Source organism: Centrocercus urophasianus, unplaced genomic scaffold (genome assembly GCF_019232065.1).
Source record: "Centrocercus urophasianus isolate 14NV4802_14NV808 unplaced genomic scaffold, USGS_Curo_1.0 seq_30, whole genome shotgun sequence".
Classification (NCBI taxonomy): domain Eukaryota; kingdom Metazoa; phylum Chordata; class Aves; order Galliformes; family Phasianidae; genus Centrocercus; species Centrocercus urophasianus.
The window spans coordinates 2,844,353-2,864,127 of record NW_024884867.1 but is presented as its reverse complement, the minus strand read 5'-3'; the positions used below and the strand labels follow the sequence as shown (position 1 = coordinate 2,864,127).

Sequence of the window (19,775 nt, the reverse complement as noted above, 5' to 3'; positions counted from 1 at the left end):
GCAACCACAGAGGAGCTACAGGGGGTCATAGGGGCAGAGCTGCCTGATGCCAGCCTGGAAATGGGGCAGGAGGTAGCTGAGCAATTGGGGGGCGCAGACACCCTTGGCTATGGGAAGAAGAAGGGCCTCTGAGGGTGCCTGATGCGTTCAGACCACCCTGGAGCTGCTTCTGTGTTGTTTACCCTGCCCCGCACGCTGCCAGCAAAATGAATCCATTCAGCTCCTCATGTCCATTTTTGGAATATAAACCCTCAGGGACACGCTGAGGGCTTCTTCCTCCAAGTGGGGCCACATCCCTGGGACTCAGGAGGCTTCTGGTGCTCCCTGCTCCCCATGCAGAGGCTCCGTGCTGCAGCGGGTATGAAGCCATAAAGCCTAATACGTTACGGCACCATAAAACGCAGGGTAATTGCTGTGAGACCATAAAAATGGAATGTAATTGGCGGAGCGGCCATTGCAGTGTTACACAGCTCTGATGGTTTGGCAGTGTTATCTCACCCAGGGCTGCGGCAGACAAACAGCCCTGAGCATCAGCCTCAATGCTGAAATGCCACCGCGCTTCCAAAGCTGCTGTATCACCCGCTGAACCACACGTAGCAGTATTTACTGCTAAAAAGTCCCTCTCTTCAACACTCAGGTAGTGCTTAAAAAAACACTGAACTTCGCTTCTTTCATTGCTTGGCAAAGGGGCCCGACGCACCGCCTGCCTACCAGGTCTTCATTGCTGATTGCTGATGGCATTAGGAAGTGATTCCAGGCACACTTCTCAATATTCTTTGTTAGATATTATTAAGGAATTCATCAGGAAGCAGAACCAAACAAAGCAGAGGGAATAAAGAAATAAAACCTCCTTCCCCCAGTTGCAGATGAGCAGGAGAGAAAGCTGAGGGCGACAGCCCACATAGGCAGTCACCAGCCACTAATGTTTGGGGATATTTGTTGAGTTTTCTCTTTATCTGTGCCCTCTCTTTCAGCCATGCACAAAACCCACCCAGCAGCTCCAAAGAGCAGAACCAGGGCCCCCTGTGCCCCCAGGGCTGGAGCCCCACCCAGGCACCAGGGTGCAGCACATCCCCCCCTGCAGTGTGAGCAAGGCTGCTGTGTTGGGGGGAATGCAACGCCTGGGCCAGGATTTATAGCACATGCTGTGGCTGTTGTTGGTAACTGAGCCCTGAGCGAGCCCAAGTGCAACATGTGAGCTGTATTTTTAACTCCAAGGTCCCACTGACATGGAAAACTGGGTGTCTGCTCCTTTTGGCATCACCACTTTGCTGTGCCTGGGCATTGGGTTGCAGGGTTGGGCTGCAGCCAGGAGCTGGTGGGGGGAGATGTGAGTGCGGATGGTGCGAGGACAAACACAGCTTCCCTGTCTCAGAGGGCTGCTTTGTGTCCCCAGCCAGGAAAAGGGCACAGAGCCCATACGGAGGGCAAAGAGTGTCTAGAGCATCCCCAGCCCCCCTACCCTCACCTCCCAGCCAAGATCAGCAGAGGCTAAGAACATCAACTCATCTTTATTCCTCAAGTCTGATAAGTAAAATCACAAGTTCTTTTTGGAAAAAGGAAACAAAAACAAAAACAAAAACAAAACATGCAGACAGTTTACACTTCTCAGCAGGTCTGGTGGGGGTTTGTCTGTCTGGGACAGGGCTGTGCCATTGGCCCCACTGCCGGCTGCATGTCTGCAGGCTGCCAAGGGGCCGGCGTGGAGATGGAGTTCAAAACAAAACCAAAAACAGAGAAGAAGAAGACGCAGGACCACGGGATTCCACTTCAACTTAAGAAGAGAAAAGGGCACTTTTTCACTATTGTTACAAACATCCCATCTGCTCACCTTGCAGCATAAAAAGAACCGTAACGAAGACACCCGTTCTGCTGGGTCTGATGGATGCAAAGCCTCTACCAGAGTGTCAGACCACTGTGGGGCAGCTGCTCCCAGGGGGCGGGAGAGGCCGTGCCCCGGGGCCACCCCGCTGGGGCCCAGGGAGCGGGGCTGGGGGGGAATAGGGTCGGGGGAATGGAGAAGGGGCACAGGGGCCCTCAGGCACAGGTGGCCTCTGGGTTCTCCAACGGGATGTCGCTGCTGCAGCTGCCCTCGCCGTACTGCTGGTAGGGGGGGATCTGGGGAGCCTCGATGATCAGCAGCCCCTCCGGCGACAAGGAGGCGAAGACAGTGATGGGGTCCACCTCATAGGGCAGCCTGGAGGGGGACAGAGAGATGTGTGGGGTTAGGAGATGGTGCAGCCATGTGGCTCGCAGCCTTCTGAGATTGCCCTGCAAGACCCCCGGCCGGGCTCAATGCTCCCACTCGTGTTACTACTGCAGCCCCTGGGAATGCACAGGGACATTAAAGAGGCCTCTGGGCTGCCTGGTGCTCTGTTTAATCTCCGTGGCAGATGTGTTTGATGGGACGTCGCTGCCGCCCGCGCTCGCCTGGCTGCTGCGTCGCACCCGTGCCTTGCCCATAAAAGGAGCCCGGCTGCTGGCTCCCACCCGCTGCGCACGCGGCTTTGCTGGGAGGTTTTGGTAAAGCGAAGCTGCAGAGCTGCTGCTGCACCGCTGTGCTTTGCCCTCGGAGTTGGGCTCGCCTTCCCTCCCTGCTGTTGTTGTTGCTGGGGTGAGTCAGCGCGATAGCGATCAGACTGACATCACTCGGATGTGGATGCGGGTGCACGTGTAGCTGCACACCAGGGACTGGTGTATTTTGGGGCTGGTGATGGGATAGGAGCACGGTGCTTTGCACCCCTTTCTACTTTCATATCCGGGCCGGAGGAGCCCACAGGGCTGGTTTTGGGATGGGAAAAGCAGGGCTGCAGCTATCGCATGTCATGGGGATAGGGCTGTGCTCGTGGGAGGACGCCCCGGGGCAGGGTGATACCTACTGAATTTTCTTGGTGAAGTTCTTGGAGACGATGCCTCCTTCCACCTGCTGCTCCTCGTGTTTGCCTGGGGGGGGAACAAAGGCGTGTCACCGCCGCCCTGGGCTCAGGGCTCAACCCAACAAGCAAAACAAACAAACCCCAGGAGCTCTTCCAAACCAGATGTTTTCCTTCCCTCTGTGAGTGTCTCCCACGTGAGGAGGGATACACCACATCCAACAAGGAACAGCACTGAGTGCCTGGCCTGTGAGGCTGCACTGGTTGGAGGAGGAGGAGGAGGAAGAGCTGCTTTCCCCGCCAGACACCTTTACTTCCCATGGAGCCTGAGCCCTGCTTGCTGCCAGGAGCCAAGGCTTAAGAAGGAGCCATCAGACATGATCAAATCTTTGGATCCTGTCCCCATGCTCTGCTGTGCTGTTGGGCTGTGTGTGAGCCTCATCAAGATGGGGCTTAAGCTCTGAGGCCTCCCATATCCCTCCAACCCACAGTGTCCCCCCAAATCAGCCCCTGGAAGAAGTGCTGTGGCCTGGCACAGCGCTGGCAGCCCCAGGAGGTGCTCTGGCCAGGGTGCAGCGCTGGAGCTCTGGGAGGTGCTTTGGGCTGCCTCACTCTCGGCCCCTTTAAAGGGAATCTCCCTCAGCTCCGTCCTCGCCAGCTATAATTAACCCAGCCAGGCTGGGGCCCCTCTCGGCAGCTCACAGCCGAGTGCCAGCTGGAACACAAATCCCAGAGATTCACCCCAAAGGAAGCATCAGCACTGAGCATGCCACCCGAGCCCCATCCCACACCCTGCGCCCCAGCCCTCACCTGACACCTCGACGTATCCATCCTTGGTTTTGACCGTCAGCTCCTCAGGCTTGAAGCTGTGCACGTTGACGCACACCTTCCAGGGCTCACGGGAGGTGGGCGCGGGGCTGCGGCTCTCTGGGTACCCCCCAAAGCGGGTGCTGTAGCCGGGGGTCATGGCGGAGGCGCGGGCACGCAGGGGACCCGGCCAGGTGGGGGTGAGCCGGGGCCGAGCCCAGTCGGGCCAGTCTGCTGTCAGGTCCCCAGGGAAGGGCGAGAGGCCGAAATCATCGTCCAGGAGGCGCGAGGTCAAACCGGGCTCTCGGAATGGGTCGCGGAGGCTCCGCCGGCCGGGGTAATGGCAGGAGAAGGGCAGCTGGCTGTCGGCCATGGCTCTGTGCTCCTCGTGGAGCCTCAAATGCTGCGGAATACCCCGGGGAGCCTGGCCCAGGGCAGGCGCATCCACGCACGGGGGTTTGGGTGGGAGCCCGGCACCGGGCAGAGCGCGATGGGTGGAAGAGGCTCAGCAGGGCTGAAGCATCCGGAGCTTGGAAAGCAAGTGTGGGGAGGACGGTGTGGGCTGCAAGAAAACGCTTCCTGGTTGGCTTCGGTCCCAGGGATCGGGCGGAGGAAAATAAAACTTCTTGTCCAGAGAGGGAGAAAAAAAAAAAAATCAAACCGAATATCCCGAGATTAAAAGCTTATCTCTCCCCTCTTGCTCCCACAATCACTGCGCCGTGTCCCCACCGCTCCTGGGCGAGAGCCGCAATAAATGCCTGAGCTCGGAGCCGAGAAACTTCTGCAACCTTCCACCGCCGGGCGAGCGCTATTTATACGCTGCGGGGGGGGGAGGCTGTGTTTTGCAATTCCTGCCCTGTCAGCCGAGTATTTTGGAGAGGATGAAACAGCCGTGGAGAATCTGGGCTGTGCAGCTGACCTCTCGCGCCGGCCTGAGGATCCCGGCTGGCGCAGGGTTCTCGGCACCTGCCTAAAAATAACCGGGGAGCTCAGGGTGGGCTGCCTGCACCCCTGTGTCATCCATCAAAAATACCCCAGGTGGGGCCGGGCCCCGCACTGTACACCCGCTGCACCCGGAGATGCGTCACCAGCAAAAAGTGGCTGGGATTGTGGGCTGATGCCTGGGGCTGGGCCCGGAGCAATGCCCCAGAATCATTGGTGTGGGAGTGGGACCCTACGTGGCCCCATCCTCGCCCTCCTCCTTCTCCTCCTCCTCCTCATCGCGTGCCTGGCTGCGCTGCAGCAGGGCGAGGCGTAATCACAGCCGCGCGGGGCTAATTACAGGGCTGCAGGGGATGGGGTGCGGCGGGGTACCTGGCGCTGGTGGCACTGGGGTGCCTGGTGGCAGCAGGGTTCCTGCACAGGGGTCCCGGCATGCCGATGAGTGTCAGCAATGATGCACCGGATGCTGCACTGCTTCCTCGCTCCCTCCTGTCTCTACCTTGCTTTCTTCAGCATCTGCAATCTCTCTAATGGACTTGCTGGAATAAATTGCAGCAGGAAGGCCGTAATGCGTTGTGGGCCACGCTGCGATGCGGCTGCTGGTCGCTCAGAGGGTATTAATCATGGAGCAGCGACGTGGCACTGCTGGACAGGGAGCTGCCTTTGCCTGCATGGGGAGCATCTCTTATTCCTCATCTCCTTCACTGGTGTGTGTGGGGAGACACAGCCAGGCATCGTGGGGTCTCCCTGGGGACTGGGGTATGACTGGAGATGCGGGGAGGAGCTGAGAAGCAGCAGTCAGCAAAGGCTGAAGTGTCCTCCTCTATCTTCTGCCTTTCCTGATTGAGCGCTCCCATCACCCGAAGTGACACCAGCTATTCCAGGGGTGACACCAGCACATGGTTTGGGACAGCCCCGTGGCCACTTCCATCCCGGCCACATTTCACCCCGAGATCTCCAGTCCCATGTTTCCCAAGTAGCTCCAGGCCATCCTCCCTCCCAGGCCAGGAATCCATCTTGTCGCCTTGCTTATCCCCATTAGTCACACGCCCCTCTCCAGGGATCCCAATTTAGCTCCTGTTGTCACTCCAAATCTTCCAGTCACCTCCCACAGTTGCCAGCACCGCCACGTCAGCTCTGGGGAGCGCAGAGCCCTCCTGTCTGCCAAGCGACCCGGGGACACTGCCCCATGTCTGTGCTGTGCCCAGAACCTTCCCAGGTGCACATCTCAGCTGCCAGCAGGACTTGGTGGCTGGTACTATCAGGGGACACAGAGCATCCCCATCGCCCCCAAATTGGTGTGAAATCTACACTACTGGCTTGCGCTGTCTGTGAGCTGAGGATGACCCAAATCGCACGGCAAAGGGCAGCGAAAGCCTGACCCAGCTGGCAGGAATCTGAGCTCACAACAGTTCAGCTTCAGCCCGTGCCCCAAGGACCTCATCCCCAGCAGCTGAGAGCGCAAGCACATGCCCTGCTGCACCCAGCAGCTGAAACAACCCAAAATATCCCACTGCACCAAGCCCCATCCAAAAGGAACACGAGAAACCAGGCTGCGATGTGAACCAGATATCATCTGAACTTTTATTGGAACCCTTTTCTAAACAGGCTAACGACTCGAATACCCCAGGAAGACTAAAGAATACAGTATGCATTTCCATGGAGAGCAAAGGTAGTTTTACAGTGAAGTCGAATGAACAGATGTGCCGGTATGATTTGGTAAGGAATTGACCAGCAGAGAAAACAGGGACATGGTTTCCCTGGCAGCTTTTCTCCTGTCTGGGCTTTTGTTCTAAATCTCTCCATTCCCTGGATGGGGCTCAAGGTGCTGTTTTCTACAACAGTCCAAAATTGAGGCTGCTTTATCGCAGAGCTGTTGCTACAGCAGTGGATGTTGCAGTGCTTCAGAGATCATCCTGGTCACACACAGACTTCCAGGTAGCTGCAAAAGTCACAGGATTTGTTCATCCTCTATCACACAGATAACACAACCCTGCTGGACATTAAAGACTTCAGTCTGGCACCTAAAATTGTCCCTTTCTCAAATATCCCATGGAGCCAACGGTGAGACTCGAACAGCTTTCCTAAGTAATGCTCAATAAATAGGAGAAATAAATATTAAATAAGAGGCCAAGTCCTCTCAGCCTTTTCGATCTATGTACAATGCATAGCAAAATAACATCGATTGGCCATTGCAGATGGGTTTGGTACAACTTCAGTCACCCAAAACAACAGAAACATTGAGAAAAGTTACGGTCAACATAAAGCAGAGCACAGCTGAGCGCCGCAACCCGCGGCCAAATGGAATGACACAACAGTGCATTGAAATACCTGCTGTAGGGAACCTGCTTTGGCAGAGGGGTTGGACTCGATGATCTCTAGAGGTCCCTTCCAACCCCTACAATTCTGTGATTCTGTGAAATATCCTTCCTCTGCACTTTGCAGCAACACTTCAGGGGCTGGGCTGGGTTTGCTGCAGCCTGACCTGGTGTGTGGGGTGGGAAAGGAGGGAGCCTGGGGGTTGAGTGAGCGGGAAGCATCCCAGGGGGGGACACTGCGTCATGTGCTCTGCTGTGGAAAGGCAACCAGGGCATTTGGGATGGAAACAACACAACGGGCAGGAAGGATGAAGAAAGAAAACTCTCTCAGATGGCACTTCTGAGAGGCGGCCAACACACTGCCTCAAAGCTCTTGGTGTGCAGCCCCAGTGCCAATGAGCAGCGATTTGTGTTCACCCAAAAGGCCGAACTGCCCCAGGGCAGAAGCTACTCCATGCAAACAACAGCAACCTGAGACGCTGGTCATGGAGTGGAAATCCCATAAAAGCAACGAGTGAGTGAGCATACAACAAAAGAAGCACTGGCAAAAGGCACAGAGACAGAAAAGCTCACAGGCTTCTTGCAAAGTGACAGAAAACCCACTGACAGGACAGGCGATGATGTGTGTTGTACCAAAAACCTTAAATAAGTTAAAAAATAAAGAGAGAAATACCACTGAGGAAACATAATACACACACACACGCACACACAGACGCAGTTAGTGCTGTCACAGGGCTGGATTTGCAGGCACCTCCCGTGCTCTCACGGCCCAACCTCAGATTTTCCATGGGTGGATCACAATGCAAAACAACGCGGGGAAGTCCTTCCTCCTGCCAGTGCACGGCCAGCACTGGGAACCTCCATGCGATGGGGAGGACCAAACAAGCACAGAGAGCCCCGATAACTTCTCGCTCCTTCCTTTGCCCTCCAGAATAAATAAATAAATACTGCTGACGGCGACCGCTCGCGTCCGTCCCGACCATAGACATTAGAAACAGAACGCGACTGATAATAAATAAGTGTGTCAATAAATAATTAATAAATAAATAAAGAGGTTTTGCTCCGATGCCGGAGAGCCTTCAGCTGCCACCGGCCGTGCAGGTGGATGGGTACCAGAGCCATGTGGCACCTCTTTGTCCCATAGCCAGCGTGTGCTGCTGCCTCCAGCACTGTGTTTGTTCTCCATCCCACCAGGAACTCGGCTCAATATAGTTGGACTGTTTGCACTGCTTGCACAAAGCTCCTTTGCTTTCCCAGCTGTTGTCCATCCGGCTCGCTGCTACAGGTGCATGCCGGCATTTGGGGGCACGGAGGGGCATGAAGAGACCCACAGATTTGGGATTTGGCCTCTGGTCGCTGAGATCAGACCTTTCATGGAGTGCTACAGGGTGACAATGCCAAACTGGGAGGGACTCCCTAAGGAAGAAGCATGGGGTTCTCAGCCCTTTACAAGAAGGGTGCTCCCCACCAAAGAAGCCAGGGGCTGCTGTGGGGCTGGGGTGGGGGGAAGGCAGCAGCACCCGCTGCCAGAACACCTCATCTGTAATTCTCAACCACAGCCTGAGGGGTTTGCAGTGAGAAGGAGACGGGAAAAAGGGCCCCTGTTATCAAATTTCCCCTTGCATCAGCTACACAGAAGTATAAACCTTCCTGCTGTGTTTTCCAACTGATAACACGTTCATATGCTCGATAAGGCAATCATCCAGGTTGTGTTTGACCTTACCTCGCTCACAGCTTTACTTGCTGCCAGTGGGAGAAGTGGGTAACTCTCTGGCTGTGGGTTTGCCTTTCCTTCCACCCCTCTCCCCCTCCGGCAGATGCTGGCTGCCCTTAGCCCTTTCCTGTGACACTTCAATGACACACCTCCTTGACTCATTAAGCCCAAACTCGTTAATGATCACGCAGGATGGAAGGGGAGGGGATGGAAAAAGGGAGGGAGGGAAGTCTTAGACCTAAATTAGCGTCTCTAAGCACCCAGGTGTTGTAAGAGAAAGAAAATCCTCAGCACCGGCTCAGCCCGTGCTAGGAGAAGCCTTTGTTGCTCTGCAAAACACAGTAATTGCACAGGCAGCTGGGCTGGCAAGCCTGGCAGGGAGACAAAACCGCAGGGCCGCCCAGGCAGGCAGGGCCCTCCCAGATCCTGGGAAAAAAACAGGCGATTTTGGGGGGAGGGGTGTTGGGGGTCTCTGAGATGCGAGCCGTGCAGCCCCAGCTCACTCTGCAGCACTGACTCCCCTCTGCTGTGTCTCCTCTCAGCGATCACACTGATGGAGGGGAACAGAGCAGCCCTGTGAAAGGTGGATGTGTAACACCCTGTTAGGAAAGGGCAGGAGAAAGAGAGGGGGAATAGCTTTTTTCCCCCCCAGAAATTAATGTCAGGAGGGATTTCTAGCCTTCTATTTATAGCAGAGTTGGGCGTATGGAAATAAATAAATATGCTCATGGCAGAGACCTGCTGCAGAGTGGGCAGAATCTCGGGAGGAGAGATCCAATATCAGGGACCTGATATTTGCCTTGAGGGGGACAGGTCACGTCCACTCATCACCAAAGCTTCCCAGCAAATTCCTCCCTAAATGTGTCTCTTCCTCCAGAGGGAATTAATTCACTGGCTCCCGCTTTTGGCAAGAGAAGGGCAAAATCTTCTTCCTTTGGAGCAGCTGGCAGCTGTCGCAGAGTGGCAGCGATGGGGAGATGGGGATGTCAGGAGGATGGACCCTGTAGGGCCTGCAGGGCCTCTGTAGGGCACTGGCCCCTCTTCCAGCCCCAGCTCTGGCTGGGGGAGCTGCATGGATCCACCCTCCCTGCAAGGCAGCAGAGGGGCTGTTCCAGGAGCATGAGGGCTCTTACTCCATCTGTAATGAGAAAAGGGGACACAGTGCTGCTGTCACATCAGTATCGGGGGTGATTGCGATCGATGGCCAAGTAGGTGGGAAGGATGTGGAGAACGCAAGGAATTCAGTGATGCCGGCGGCACTCCTTAGCGACGCAGGCTGTCGGAGCTGCCTCCTGAGTCACAGCTCCTGCTCCGGCTGCGGCTGCTCCTGGGGCCTGAGCTCCTGCTGCGGCTCCTGCTCTCTGCACTGCTGCTGCTCCAGCTGCGGCTGCGGCTCGACCGGTGGCTGGAGTAGCTCCTGCTCCGGCTGGGGGAGCGGCTGAGACTGCTGTACCAGGAGGAATAGCTGCTGGCGCTGCTGGAGGAGGACGGGCTGGGCCTGTAGTAGGGGATGGGACGTTTGCGGGCGCTATGGGGACAGAGAGATGCAGAATTACCAGGAACGCAAGGACAGATTTATTGCCAAGATCTTCAAAATATGTTGTTTACTCCGCATGACACCTCTCAGATTCGTCTGGTTTTATTTGCAGGTAGCTGGTAGGCGTTGGGATTCCAGCCAACCACCCCCACGGCCGCCATCCATCAAGTCTGAGGCTCTGCCTGATGTTTTCCCAAAAAGCCCTCAGCTTGAGAATTAGAGTCAAACTTGACTGTCTATAGCATGGGACATCTGCCATGGGAAAGGGTGAAGCAAAATCCTTCTGCACCTTGTACTTGATGGGTGGGTGAATCCCTGCTCTGATTTATCTGCCCTTTTTCTTCTGTGGTTGTAAATGAAACCCCTGCATCCTCCTTCTGCTTCCAGCTGCAGATCCCCCAGCTGGAGGGGAGGCAGAGTTAGGGTTAGGGAAAACATTGTGCTCCTGGAGCAACCTGCACCAGAGATGGCTGGGGACAGAAAGCAGCCCATAGTGCTCCAGGTGTGATGTCTCCATACCTGGTGATGCGCCGGGCCTCCAGGTGGCTGGGGGAGTCCCTCCTGCGCTTCCTCAGGGGGGAATAGGAGCGCCGGCGCTGCCGGTCCCGCTGCCGGTGTGACTCCTTCTCACTGGAGCTGTGCTTGTGCTCACGGTCCCTAAGGGAAGGGCCAGATTGAAAATCATCACCGCTGGGCTTTTGCAGGTGCAAAAATCGGCTGGATGGGGTTTGAACACAAAGGCAATGACCCAGTTGAGTGGAAAGCGCTCTGCTCGGTATTTGGGTGGCATCAGCCTTGCGCTTCGCTGGACAGTGGGACACTCAGTAGCCTGACAGACGGACACCCAGCAATTGTAGGCTGCAGGGAGGTTTCAGCAGCGTCTCCCAGCAGCCCTGCATTGCTAAGCCAAATGGCTTCCCCATCCTTTTGTGGATGCACTCGGTATTTGCACAGCGCTGCTAAAGCTGCTGTTGCTGGCTGTGCTGCAAGAGCAGGCGAGCACAGCCCTGCCAGCAGGCCCCACGTGTGCAGAGGGCCCCAGGTAGCTCTGCAGGGCTGTGCACCGCTCACCAGAAGGAGTGCTGGGGTTGCTATGGTTTTCTCTTTTGTTAATTCCCTGTGCACGTCAGCACAGGCCCTGCTGTGGAGGGTAGATGACTTCATCCGCCCCGTTCCTTTCTCAATTCCATCTGCAAAGCAACACGTTACAGGTCAAGGGCCTGATCCTTGCATGCAGGAAATGTTCTCCTGCACCAGAACAGGGGCTGTCACAGCTTGCAGAATCAGGTCCTGTGAGTGTAACATTTTAAGGGTGCCAAATGCTCACAGCATGCTCAAAAGCAGAGATGTTACCAGAAAATACTGCCCAAAGGCATCTCTAGAGCTGAGCTGTGAGATGTGTGTTTTCCACAGGGTGTGGAGCAGAGTTACCTGGGCTGTTTCCCCATGCATGGCTCTGTGAGTGCCAGCATGAGGGTACCTGGCTCCTGCCCATGCAGCAGGGACACTTCTCAGGGTCTGAAACCTCTTTGGCAGAGCTGCAGCTTGGAAGAGCAGAGCATCTTTCCCTGCTGCACTGATTGCTCTGAGGCAATAAATGGGAAGGTATTTCCACTGGATTGCAGATCAGTATAATGCTCGGACATGTGCCATGCTCCATTTCTCCCTGCTCCCTCCTGGAAGCTGAGGGGGCAGTTTGGAGCTGGCAGAAGGAACCAGAAAGTAGGCTGGAGTACAAGCAAGTGATGGAGGCAATGGAAAAGCATGAGGCAGCAGATATCAATGTAGGGACAGTCATACCTCGTAGGGCTGTAATGGGAGTAACTCGGGCTTCGGCGAGTCTTTGAGCTCCTGCTTCCAGGGCTTTTTTTGCAGGATTTAGAGGAATAGCTGGGGGACCGTGAAGAAGACCTGGGGCTAGGGAAGAAACATAAGAGCTAAAGATGCTGGAGGGTGAGGTTGTACCAGACTTCCACTCATCCAGGCTCATGGCGGGGAGAGATGCCCCATATCTCAAGGGCCACGTGGTTCCCTGGCACCCACACAAAGTCTCACTCCCGTCCCCAAGGAGTCCGCCAGCCTGCAAGAGCCAGAGACTGCCCAGAGTGATGGAGAGAGCCATTTGTGCTGGCCTTACCTCTTCCCTGAAGAGCAGGACCTGCTGCGGGAGTACCTGGGGGAGGCCCTGCGGGGTGAGGAGCAGCTGGAGCCAGGGGAGGAGCGTCCTGTGCTGCTGCACGACTCGCTGCGGGGGCACGGCCTGAGCGGGGAGCTGCGGGCTGGCGACGGGGGGACACTGCGCTTCTTCTCCTCTGAACAGCTGAGACACGAGGACAGGCATCCTCTGCAAATGTATATTTGGGCTGTCAGCTCCTCTGCCCCATGCCTTGCAGGCGTTGGGGGTAAAGAGCAAGGAAAGCGTGGCAAGGCTGTGCTCCAGGAGCAGAGCGAGCAGGAGTGTCCTATTGCCTTTGGATTGGGCTGTGGGAATCCCTGTACTTCCAGAAGAGCCATGGATGTGAATTGGGGTCAGCTTCCCAACAGTAAAGACCAGCTGCAATCCCAGCTCCACCCATATGAAGGCAGAGTTATCCCACTGGAGTCACAGCATGAGAAGTATGTACAGCCTCAACATCTTACCCTCCAAATGAAAATTCAGGACTTGTTCTTCCTAATACCAACTCCCCTGGCTCTAACATTTGGCATTTAAGACCTGAGGTGGAATTGCTCCCAACCACCACTGCCCCAGCACAGCTTTAGGTACCAGCTGCCATGCTTCTGCTCCTTCATCCCCACCACCACCTGGCACATCCCGGGTAAGGGAGGCAGAGATGGAGCTGGCACCTACTCCTTTCTCCTGATGATGACCTGTGGCTGTGTTTTCATCTTCCTCCTCAGGCTCCAGCACTGCTCACTGTGGGCTCTGAACTCCAGACTGGCAAGGTCTGATTGAGATCTAACCACCTCCAGACCACAAAAACCTCCCTGCCAGCTCACCGGTGCATCGGGAATGCGAGCGGGAGATACAGGGCAACAAATACCAGCATCAGCTGCTGATAATCACTGACCTTTCGTCTTGTCCCTGGGGATCTGGAGACAGATTTTCCGAAGCCGTTGCCTTGGTCTGGGAAAAGCAACTGGTGAAGGAATTTCCTGAATCAGAGCTGTTATCACCGTTGGCCACTTTGGGCTTCCTGGATGAGAAGGCATGGCCAAAGCCATCGTGGGCTACGCTTCGTTTCTCCTGGCTGTCCTTTGACCTGGATGAGCTCGTTTGAGTGGAGGGAGGGGAAGAAGTGTCGTTTCCTGAGTCATATTCATGACACTCTCCGTTCTGGCTGGTTAGGCGGCCAGGCGGGCTGTCTGTTTTGGTAAAGAGGTCAGCAGAAGACCCTGACTGAGAGATCTGAAAGCAAAAAAGCCATTTGGCATTGTTTGAACGTTTTATTGAGGAGGGTTGCTCTTGGTTTTACTTTGCTTTTATTTTATGTTTTAAATAAACCCAGAAATTTTACCATCATGATGCACTGAAACAAAAGGAAAGAAACAAAGTAAGAAAGAAAGAAAGAAAAAGAAGAAAGAGAAGAAAACAAAAGCACATATCCCTGAAAGAAATCCACAGTAAGAAGAAACTCCTTTTCCCCCTGCTATGATAACGGGAAGATCTAGAGATCATGCAAAGAGTATCAGCATGCGATCCATGTTAAATGAAAGAGTTCAACAAAGTAAACGGGCAACCAAGGAATCAAAGTAACAGGCTAACTAAATAAAAAAAGGTGTAACAGAGGAAAAAGCCCTTATTTAACCTAAAAGGGGGAGGGCAAAAGAAGAAACGAGAATGGAAGGGAATATATATTAAAAAAAAAAAAAAACAAACCAAAACTTTCTAATCCTTGGAAGGAAAACAAAAATAAAACAAATGCTTAATTAAGTGAATTTCTGAACGAATGTTACAAAAATAGGTGAAGAAAAATCAAAGCAAATCAAATGAAGGGCTTCTGTACAAACTGGCAAATAAACAAGCTTAGCGCTTTGAAAATAAAAACTAAGAAAGGGGGGGAAAAAAGAAGAAAAAAAAAAAGGAGAAGGGGAATAAAGAAAAATCCCTCTGGAAATAAAAGGTATACAGACACTTCTTTGTGTGCTTTTTTCCCCCTGAAGAAGATATAGCTAATGTGCTCAAGTGACCTCTAATAAATTCCCTGGTGTCTTGCGGATAGCATCCACTTACCCATCAAGAACTCCTCCTTTAGTAGGTAAGGTGTAAGAAAAAAGGAAGAGCGGGCAACATAAGTCCATCATTAGAGTCTCAAATTACATAAAAAAAACATAAACCCTCTCTTCAATCCACACTGCCAACTGTTCACTTGACTCTGCTACGTAAATGTCACAACTGCTTTTTGTCTGCTCGCTTCTCTCACTTATTATTCCTTATTTTTGTTTCCTTCTGCTTTACATTAGGCTGCCCAGACAGCTCCTGGGGGCTGATGGCTTGTGCTGGAAAATCGTGGCTTGCACTCAATCCCCTTGGGTTTCATGGTGGCCCACGGGTACGTGAAAGTGGCAAAAGGAACTCGAGCAAAGAAGTCAAAAATAAAGCTGAGGGGGAAACAACATTTCCCCACTTTGGCTGCATTGGAAACCTACGGGAAGGGGATGATGGTTTTGGTGGGCTACTGAAGCTGAGGACCCTACAGCTTTGCTGGCTGCCTTAGCTGGGGCTGTCAGCTGGCACCACCAGGGCACTTCCATCATCTGAACGTCTTATCTCTTCAGTTTTATCTCTACTGGCATCTACCAGAGCCAGTCCAGCACCGGTCAGCGAGGCTACACGAGTGTTAATGCCTGCCCTTGTGATGGGAAGCATTAAGGACAAACACAGACCTGGCACATCTGCACCCTGTGCAGCCTCCTCCACGCCCCGGGGTTTGCAACACAGGTGCTGCTCTTTGCCATTTCTCTGCCAGCTCTTGTTTATTCCAGAATAAGTTTACTCCAGAGATGTCAAAGAAGTGTAACAGAGCGGGGGGTCCGGCCCTGCTCTCTTTTGCACCCAAAGACACGAGGGATGTGGCTTCCCAGATTTTTTCTAAAGATTCTGGCTAGTGTTATACCTGAACCCTGACTGGGAGGCAGCCACCTTTTGGCTACGTTTCATTTACAGGCATAAAAACACCACGTGAAGCACTCCCTGACTCCAGAGGTGGGAGTGTGGGGGTGGGCATGTGCATCTCCCTCACCTCTGTTCCCAGTCCAAACCAAACAGCCTTTAGCTCTTCCCAGCCAAGAAATCCACCTATTTCTTGGCATTTCAACCCATGGGTCCTAGGACTGCTAGGAACTCTTGTTTTGCTTGCACTGAAGTAACAGCTGCTGTCAGCGCATCCCAAAATCTACCCAGTGAGCCCCCAGTGCCCCTCTGTAGCTCCACCACTGCAATAACAGCACTCTGGGAAGAGGTAACATGGATAGAAGTGGAATATGTCCTTGTGAGGGCTGGAAGGCCTGGCCTGTGGTTTCTGTCCTGTGGTAGGAGGTAGGACAAGCATTGAGGTGCTGGGCAGAGGCAAATTCCCCCATCTGGTGACCTTGGCTCTACCTCTGGTTCCATTTTCCTGCCACACAAAATGGGAACCACGAGCTGCATCTGAAGGCGCTGCAGAGTTCAGTTGAATTCTAATGGCTTTTTATTTTTCTAGGGTGTCTCAAAAGAGTCTGGTCTCCTGTGAATCTAATTTTCAATGTGTGAACATTTGGCATTTCCCCCTCCCCCCTCTAATAAGTAATTAAATAATCTCAATGATTTTGGTGTGAGACACACTGCTGCCCTCAAGAGAACCCAAGATATGTATTTACTGTTTGGGTTTGTTGTTTTTTGTGTTTCGAATCATTATTTAAGCAAGATGAAGGGATGAGCAGAAACGAGGCCCTGATGCTTCAGAACGCAATGCTGAGCGCGCTCCTAGATCAAGAGGCGGTGCAGCCTAATGGCTTACAACAATGCAATCACTGCTCGTCTTCCAATTAAACTGAACGAGTCCATTTACTGTGCTTCAAACAGCCTCGAGGAGAGACAGGACTATAAATTTTCTCAGCCATAAGGGGACCGAGGCCCATCAGTGAGCAGCGCGGCGCAGCCTCGCTCATCGCCAGAGGGTTTTTCTGGGGTCTTTTTCTCTGCTTTGAAATGAGTCGCAAAACAAGAGTTAATTTCTTTTTCAAGAGTGCATAATGTCTCCCTCCCTCTGTCTGTCCACGCATTGTGCCGATGAAAGGCACACAAAGCTTGCAGCAGTGACCCCTGCTCCCCGCTGACAGCTGCCACTGCAGCACCTGCTGCCTTGCAGGGAGTGGGGCCCATAGGGCTGCCTTCAATGGGGAGATGGGCTGGGCTCTGCTAACCCTCTGCCTGAGCTGACATCAGTGCAAAACTCCTCTCCGCCTGCTGCAGTGAGCACATCCCCTTGGTTTAGGCTGGTCTGGCACAGCTTTGGGGTGAGGGCTTGCATCATGTTGTTTCCTTTGGGTATCCGGGGTGCTGCTTGCTCCTCTCATGGCTGCACATTCTCTTGCCTCTGCTTAAGCACTGAGCTGCAGATTTATTGGGTGATAACCAGAGGTACATTCAGTCCTCTGGCTGAGAGGATCAGCAAAAGAGCGAGGCTTTCATGTTTAGGGAAAGCTTTGCCTTCCAGCTCCTGAAGAGCCCTGTTTGTCATCAGAAACATGGCATGCAGCAGTTAAAAGAGCAGCTTTTCCTATAGAAACCACAACCCAGGCTGGAAAACAGAGAGCAAGAGCAATGCAGTCTGCAGGCGTGCTATCAGCCTCCCCCTGCCCCCCTGTACATGCTGTCACCATCCCTGCACTGCGTTGTCCCACCTGTACCTCCCCGCAGGCACGCCAGCACAAGCAGTGCTGCTTGGAACAACCAGACCCCACTGAGCCTCCTTGAAAATTTGGGTCAAGCCTGTGTTAATTAGTGACATTGCAAACAAGCTTCAGTGAACGCAAAGGAGCTGGCAGGGAAGGTAGATGCTGTGTGCAGTTATCTTCATCAGGTACAACAAAAGGCAATTAAGCTCACACCCTGCAGGTATTTATATTGCTCTGCTCAACCAGAAGCACAAGGGCATGGAATACATCTGTGCCAATGCAGAATGGTGTCTGCAGCAGGACAGGGGGTTGCTGTTAATGTTCAGATATAGCAGCAGCCTATTACCAGTTTCTCTGCATGCTGAGGCACAGCCTCACAATCCTCTTTCTCAACAGGTGCCTATTGTGGCTGCGTGTGATTAAAGGAAAAAACGAGTGTGTGAAGCTTGGAAATTCATTGCTCAAAAGAAGCAGGGAGCTCTGGGGGTGTTTTTGCATGTGTGCGTGCTCGTGCATGCACCAACTTGCACATAAAGGCAAGAAGGGAAGAAGCAGTGAGGTAGACGTGTGGACAGGGTGCTCCTCTGTGTGCTTCATCCCTCAGATTGCAGGTAAACTGAGCTGGATGTGGTCATTCCAATAGAAAAGAAGGGACAAAATGTGTGGAGACAAAGTTTACCGCAGAAAGCTTCCATTTTTCAGAAGAAAGTAGAATAAAACCTGGCTTAAAATTAAATAATTTTAAAAAATAGATTTGGAAATGCTGTAGCATTGCCTCAAGGAAGTCTGTGTATTGCCTGTCTGGGTCTCTTCTCTGTGCCAGAGCCCTCCCTGGACCATCACTTTCCTTTGGAGATATCACGATGAATCTCCCCACATCAGGAGGGTTTTTGTTGGAACCCCAGGCCAACGGGTGTGACACAGACTGTCTGCTAATGCTATACAAGACTGAAGGCTCCCATTCCATTTTTCCCTGCTGGTTCTGAGCATGTGATATTTAAAGACCTTATTCAGCATTTCGCCAGGGGCTTCAATTTAAACAAGTGCATAAATGTGTTCTTAAACAATGTCCCAAGAGAGCATACTTCTGTCTGGGAAGAGAGAGGACACCAATGGACTGCAGAGTAAAGGTCTTTCTGCCATTGGTTTCCCTGCGTTATTAACTCACTCACCCTGACCTTGCTGAGTTGACACAGGGTGCCACCCCAGGCCGGTGGCAACGAAAGCTCTTGTCCTTCCTTCTTTGCATTTGCTGCTGTAGGGATGCACACGTAAGCACAGCATGCAGGTTCTGCTACTTGTGCTCTGCCTTATATGGCTTTATAAGCAATGACTCAATTGTGCACTACACACTCAGTGGGCGTCTATGACAAGAGTGAGTATGCATCTGTGACTCTGGGAGACAGCTTGCGGCCTGTCTTTATCCATATAGGATCTCTGTGTATTGTGATTGAAATGCCAGCTGTGCAGGTGAGCAGAGAAAGAGCCTCCTCTTGCTGGGACTATCTCCTCTATTTGAGGTATGGCTGAGCTATTTCCAGTTCAGGACAGGGCTTAAGAGGAGAAAGTCAGTCCCCCACTCTGTATCACTTCAGGGCTCAGAGGACTCCACTCAAGCCACTGGTAGCATTCCATAACCACACACAAGCACCAGGTTCTGCGTTACCTCAAGACTTGTGTAGCAGTGCCCCTCTCCAGAACACCCATCAGATGCTAACACTGATCAAAGAGCATCACACCTCTGCTTGGCAGCCACTGGGAACAAGGGGGAAATGTGCCATGGGAAAAAAAGATTTCATACCAATCGCTATCTAAGATTTCTCTCTGTTTTTGCTCCCTCTGTTCTAAGGCATGTATTATATCATCTCTTTCCATGTATATGGAAAAACATCCCAAGGCACTGAGACTGACTTTACCCTCGGCTGCACTTGCAGTTCCCATTAGCATCAATGAGAGCTGCACACAAGCTCTCAAGTTGGCCCCTGGGCTTGTCAGTCCAGAGCAACAGCGATCTCAGAAGGATCCCCATAGAAAACATCCCCTGCCAATAATCACCAACTCATTAAATGTAAATATTTCCATTATCTTCGTCTGATTCCCTTTTTTTACCCCTAAAGGACTAAACTTTCGGACATGAAGACTGATGAATTAAGTTTGAATTCAGCTGAGCAAAGACTGCATAACAAACACATCCCTGCGAAATATCATTGCTGAAGGCCACATTTTTTTTTTCTTTTTCTTTTTTTTTTAATGTTAAGTGTCCTCAATTCAATATTCAGTGGCTAGAGACTCGGCAAATCTTTCCCCTCTCCAACCCCACTCTTGAAGAGGAAACGCTGAAGGAAGGAACGACTTTAAATACATTTGGAGAACAGCACCATTAATAAGTAATGCTGTTTTAACCAAATTTTGTCTCACATCGTTATAATCCAGTTACAAAAATTTCATGTCAGACTTCTCACCCGTATTCCCGTGGCTACTGAAAGCCAAGAAGCACAAAGCGTAATACTTACGACTTCCTTAGGAGACAGGAAGCTGTGCAGTGGGAGGGTTTGGCTGGCCTGAACCTCTGCAGAGGAGCTTCTCTTTGCTGGGACTTTTGCACGGTGCCGGGAGCGTCTCCGCCGTGCTTTACGCCCTTCCTCCCGAGACCTGGCTCTGTGCCTCCAGAAAACATGGAGAAGCAAAGCGTTATCCTCAGCATTGCA

General features: G+C 52.8%; 2 protein-coding genes across 3 annotated transcripts in view; both read right to left on the bottom strand.

The window, feature by feature from the left end:
* Positions 1-1,492: 1,492 nt before the first annotated feature.
* On the bottom strand, positions 1,493-4,481 carry HSPB8 (heat shock protein family B (small) member 8). The gene is made up of 3 exons (XM_042828916.1): positions 3,684-4,481; positions 2,880-2,943; positions 1,493-2,197 (listed from the first exon to the last, which is right to left on the bottom strand). The coding sequence occupies exons 1-3, from the start codon at positions 4,051-4,053 to the stop codon at positions 2,038-2,040; spliced, it is 594 nt and encodes a 197-aa protein (XP_042684850.1). The 5' UTR covers positions 4,054-4,481; the 3' UTR covers positions 1,493-2,037.
* A 1,702-nt stretch (positions 4,482-6,183) lies between these two features.
* The window catches only part of SRRM4 (serine/arginine repetitive matrix 4), a 29,293-nt gene continuing 15,701 nt past the window's right edge, over positions 6,184-19,775 (bottom strand). The window contains exons 7-12 of one of the 2 annotated variants that reach the window (XM_042828492.1): positions 19,581-19,725; positions 13,260-13,597; positions 12,329-12,535; positions 11,992-12,108; positions 10,711-10,848; positions 6,184-10,182 (exon numbers count right to left, since the gene is read on the bottom strand). In XM_042828492.1, the coding sequence (XP_042684426.1) occupies positions 9,918-10,182; positions 10,711-10,848; positions 11,992-12,108; positions 12,329-12,535; positions 13,260-13,597; positions 19,581-19,725 (1,210 nt within the window). In that variant the 3' untranslated portion in view covers positions 6,184-9,917. Of the gene's footprint in view, positions 10,183-10,710; positions 10,849-11,991; positions 12,109-12,328; positions 12,536-13,259; positions 13,598-19,580; positions 19,732-19,775 lie in introns of both variants that reach the window. The other variant, XM_042828491.1, reaches the window with a different exon arrangement.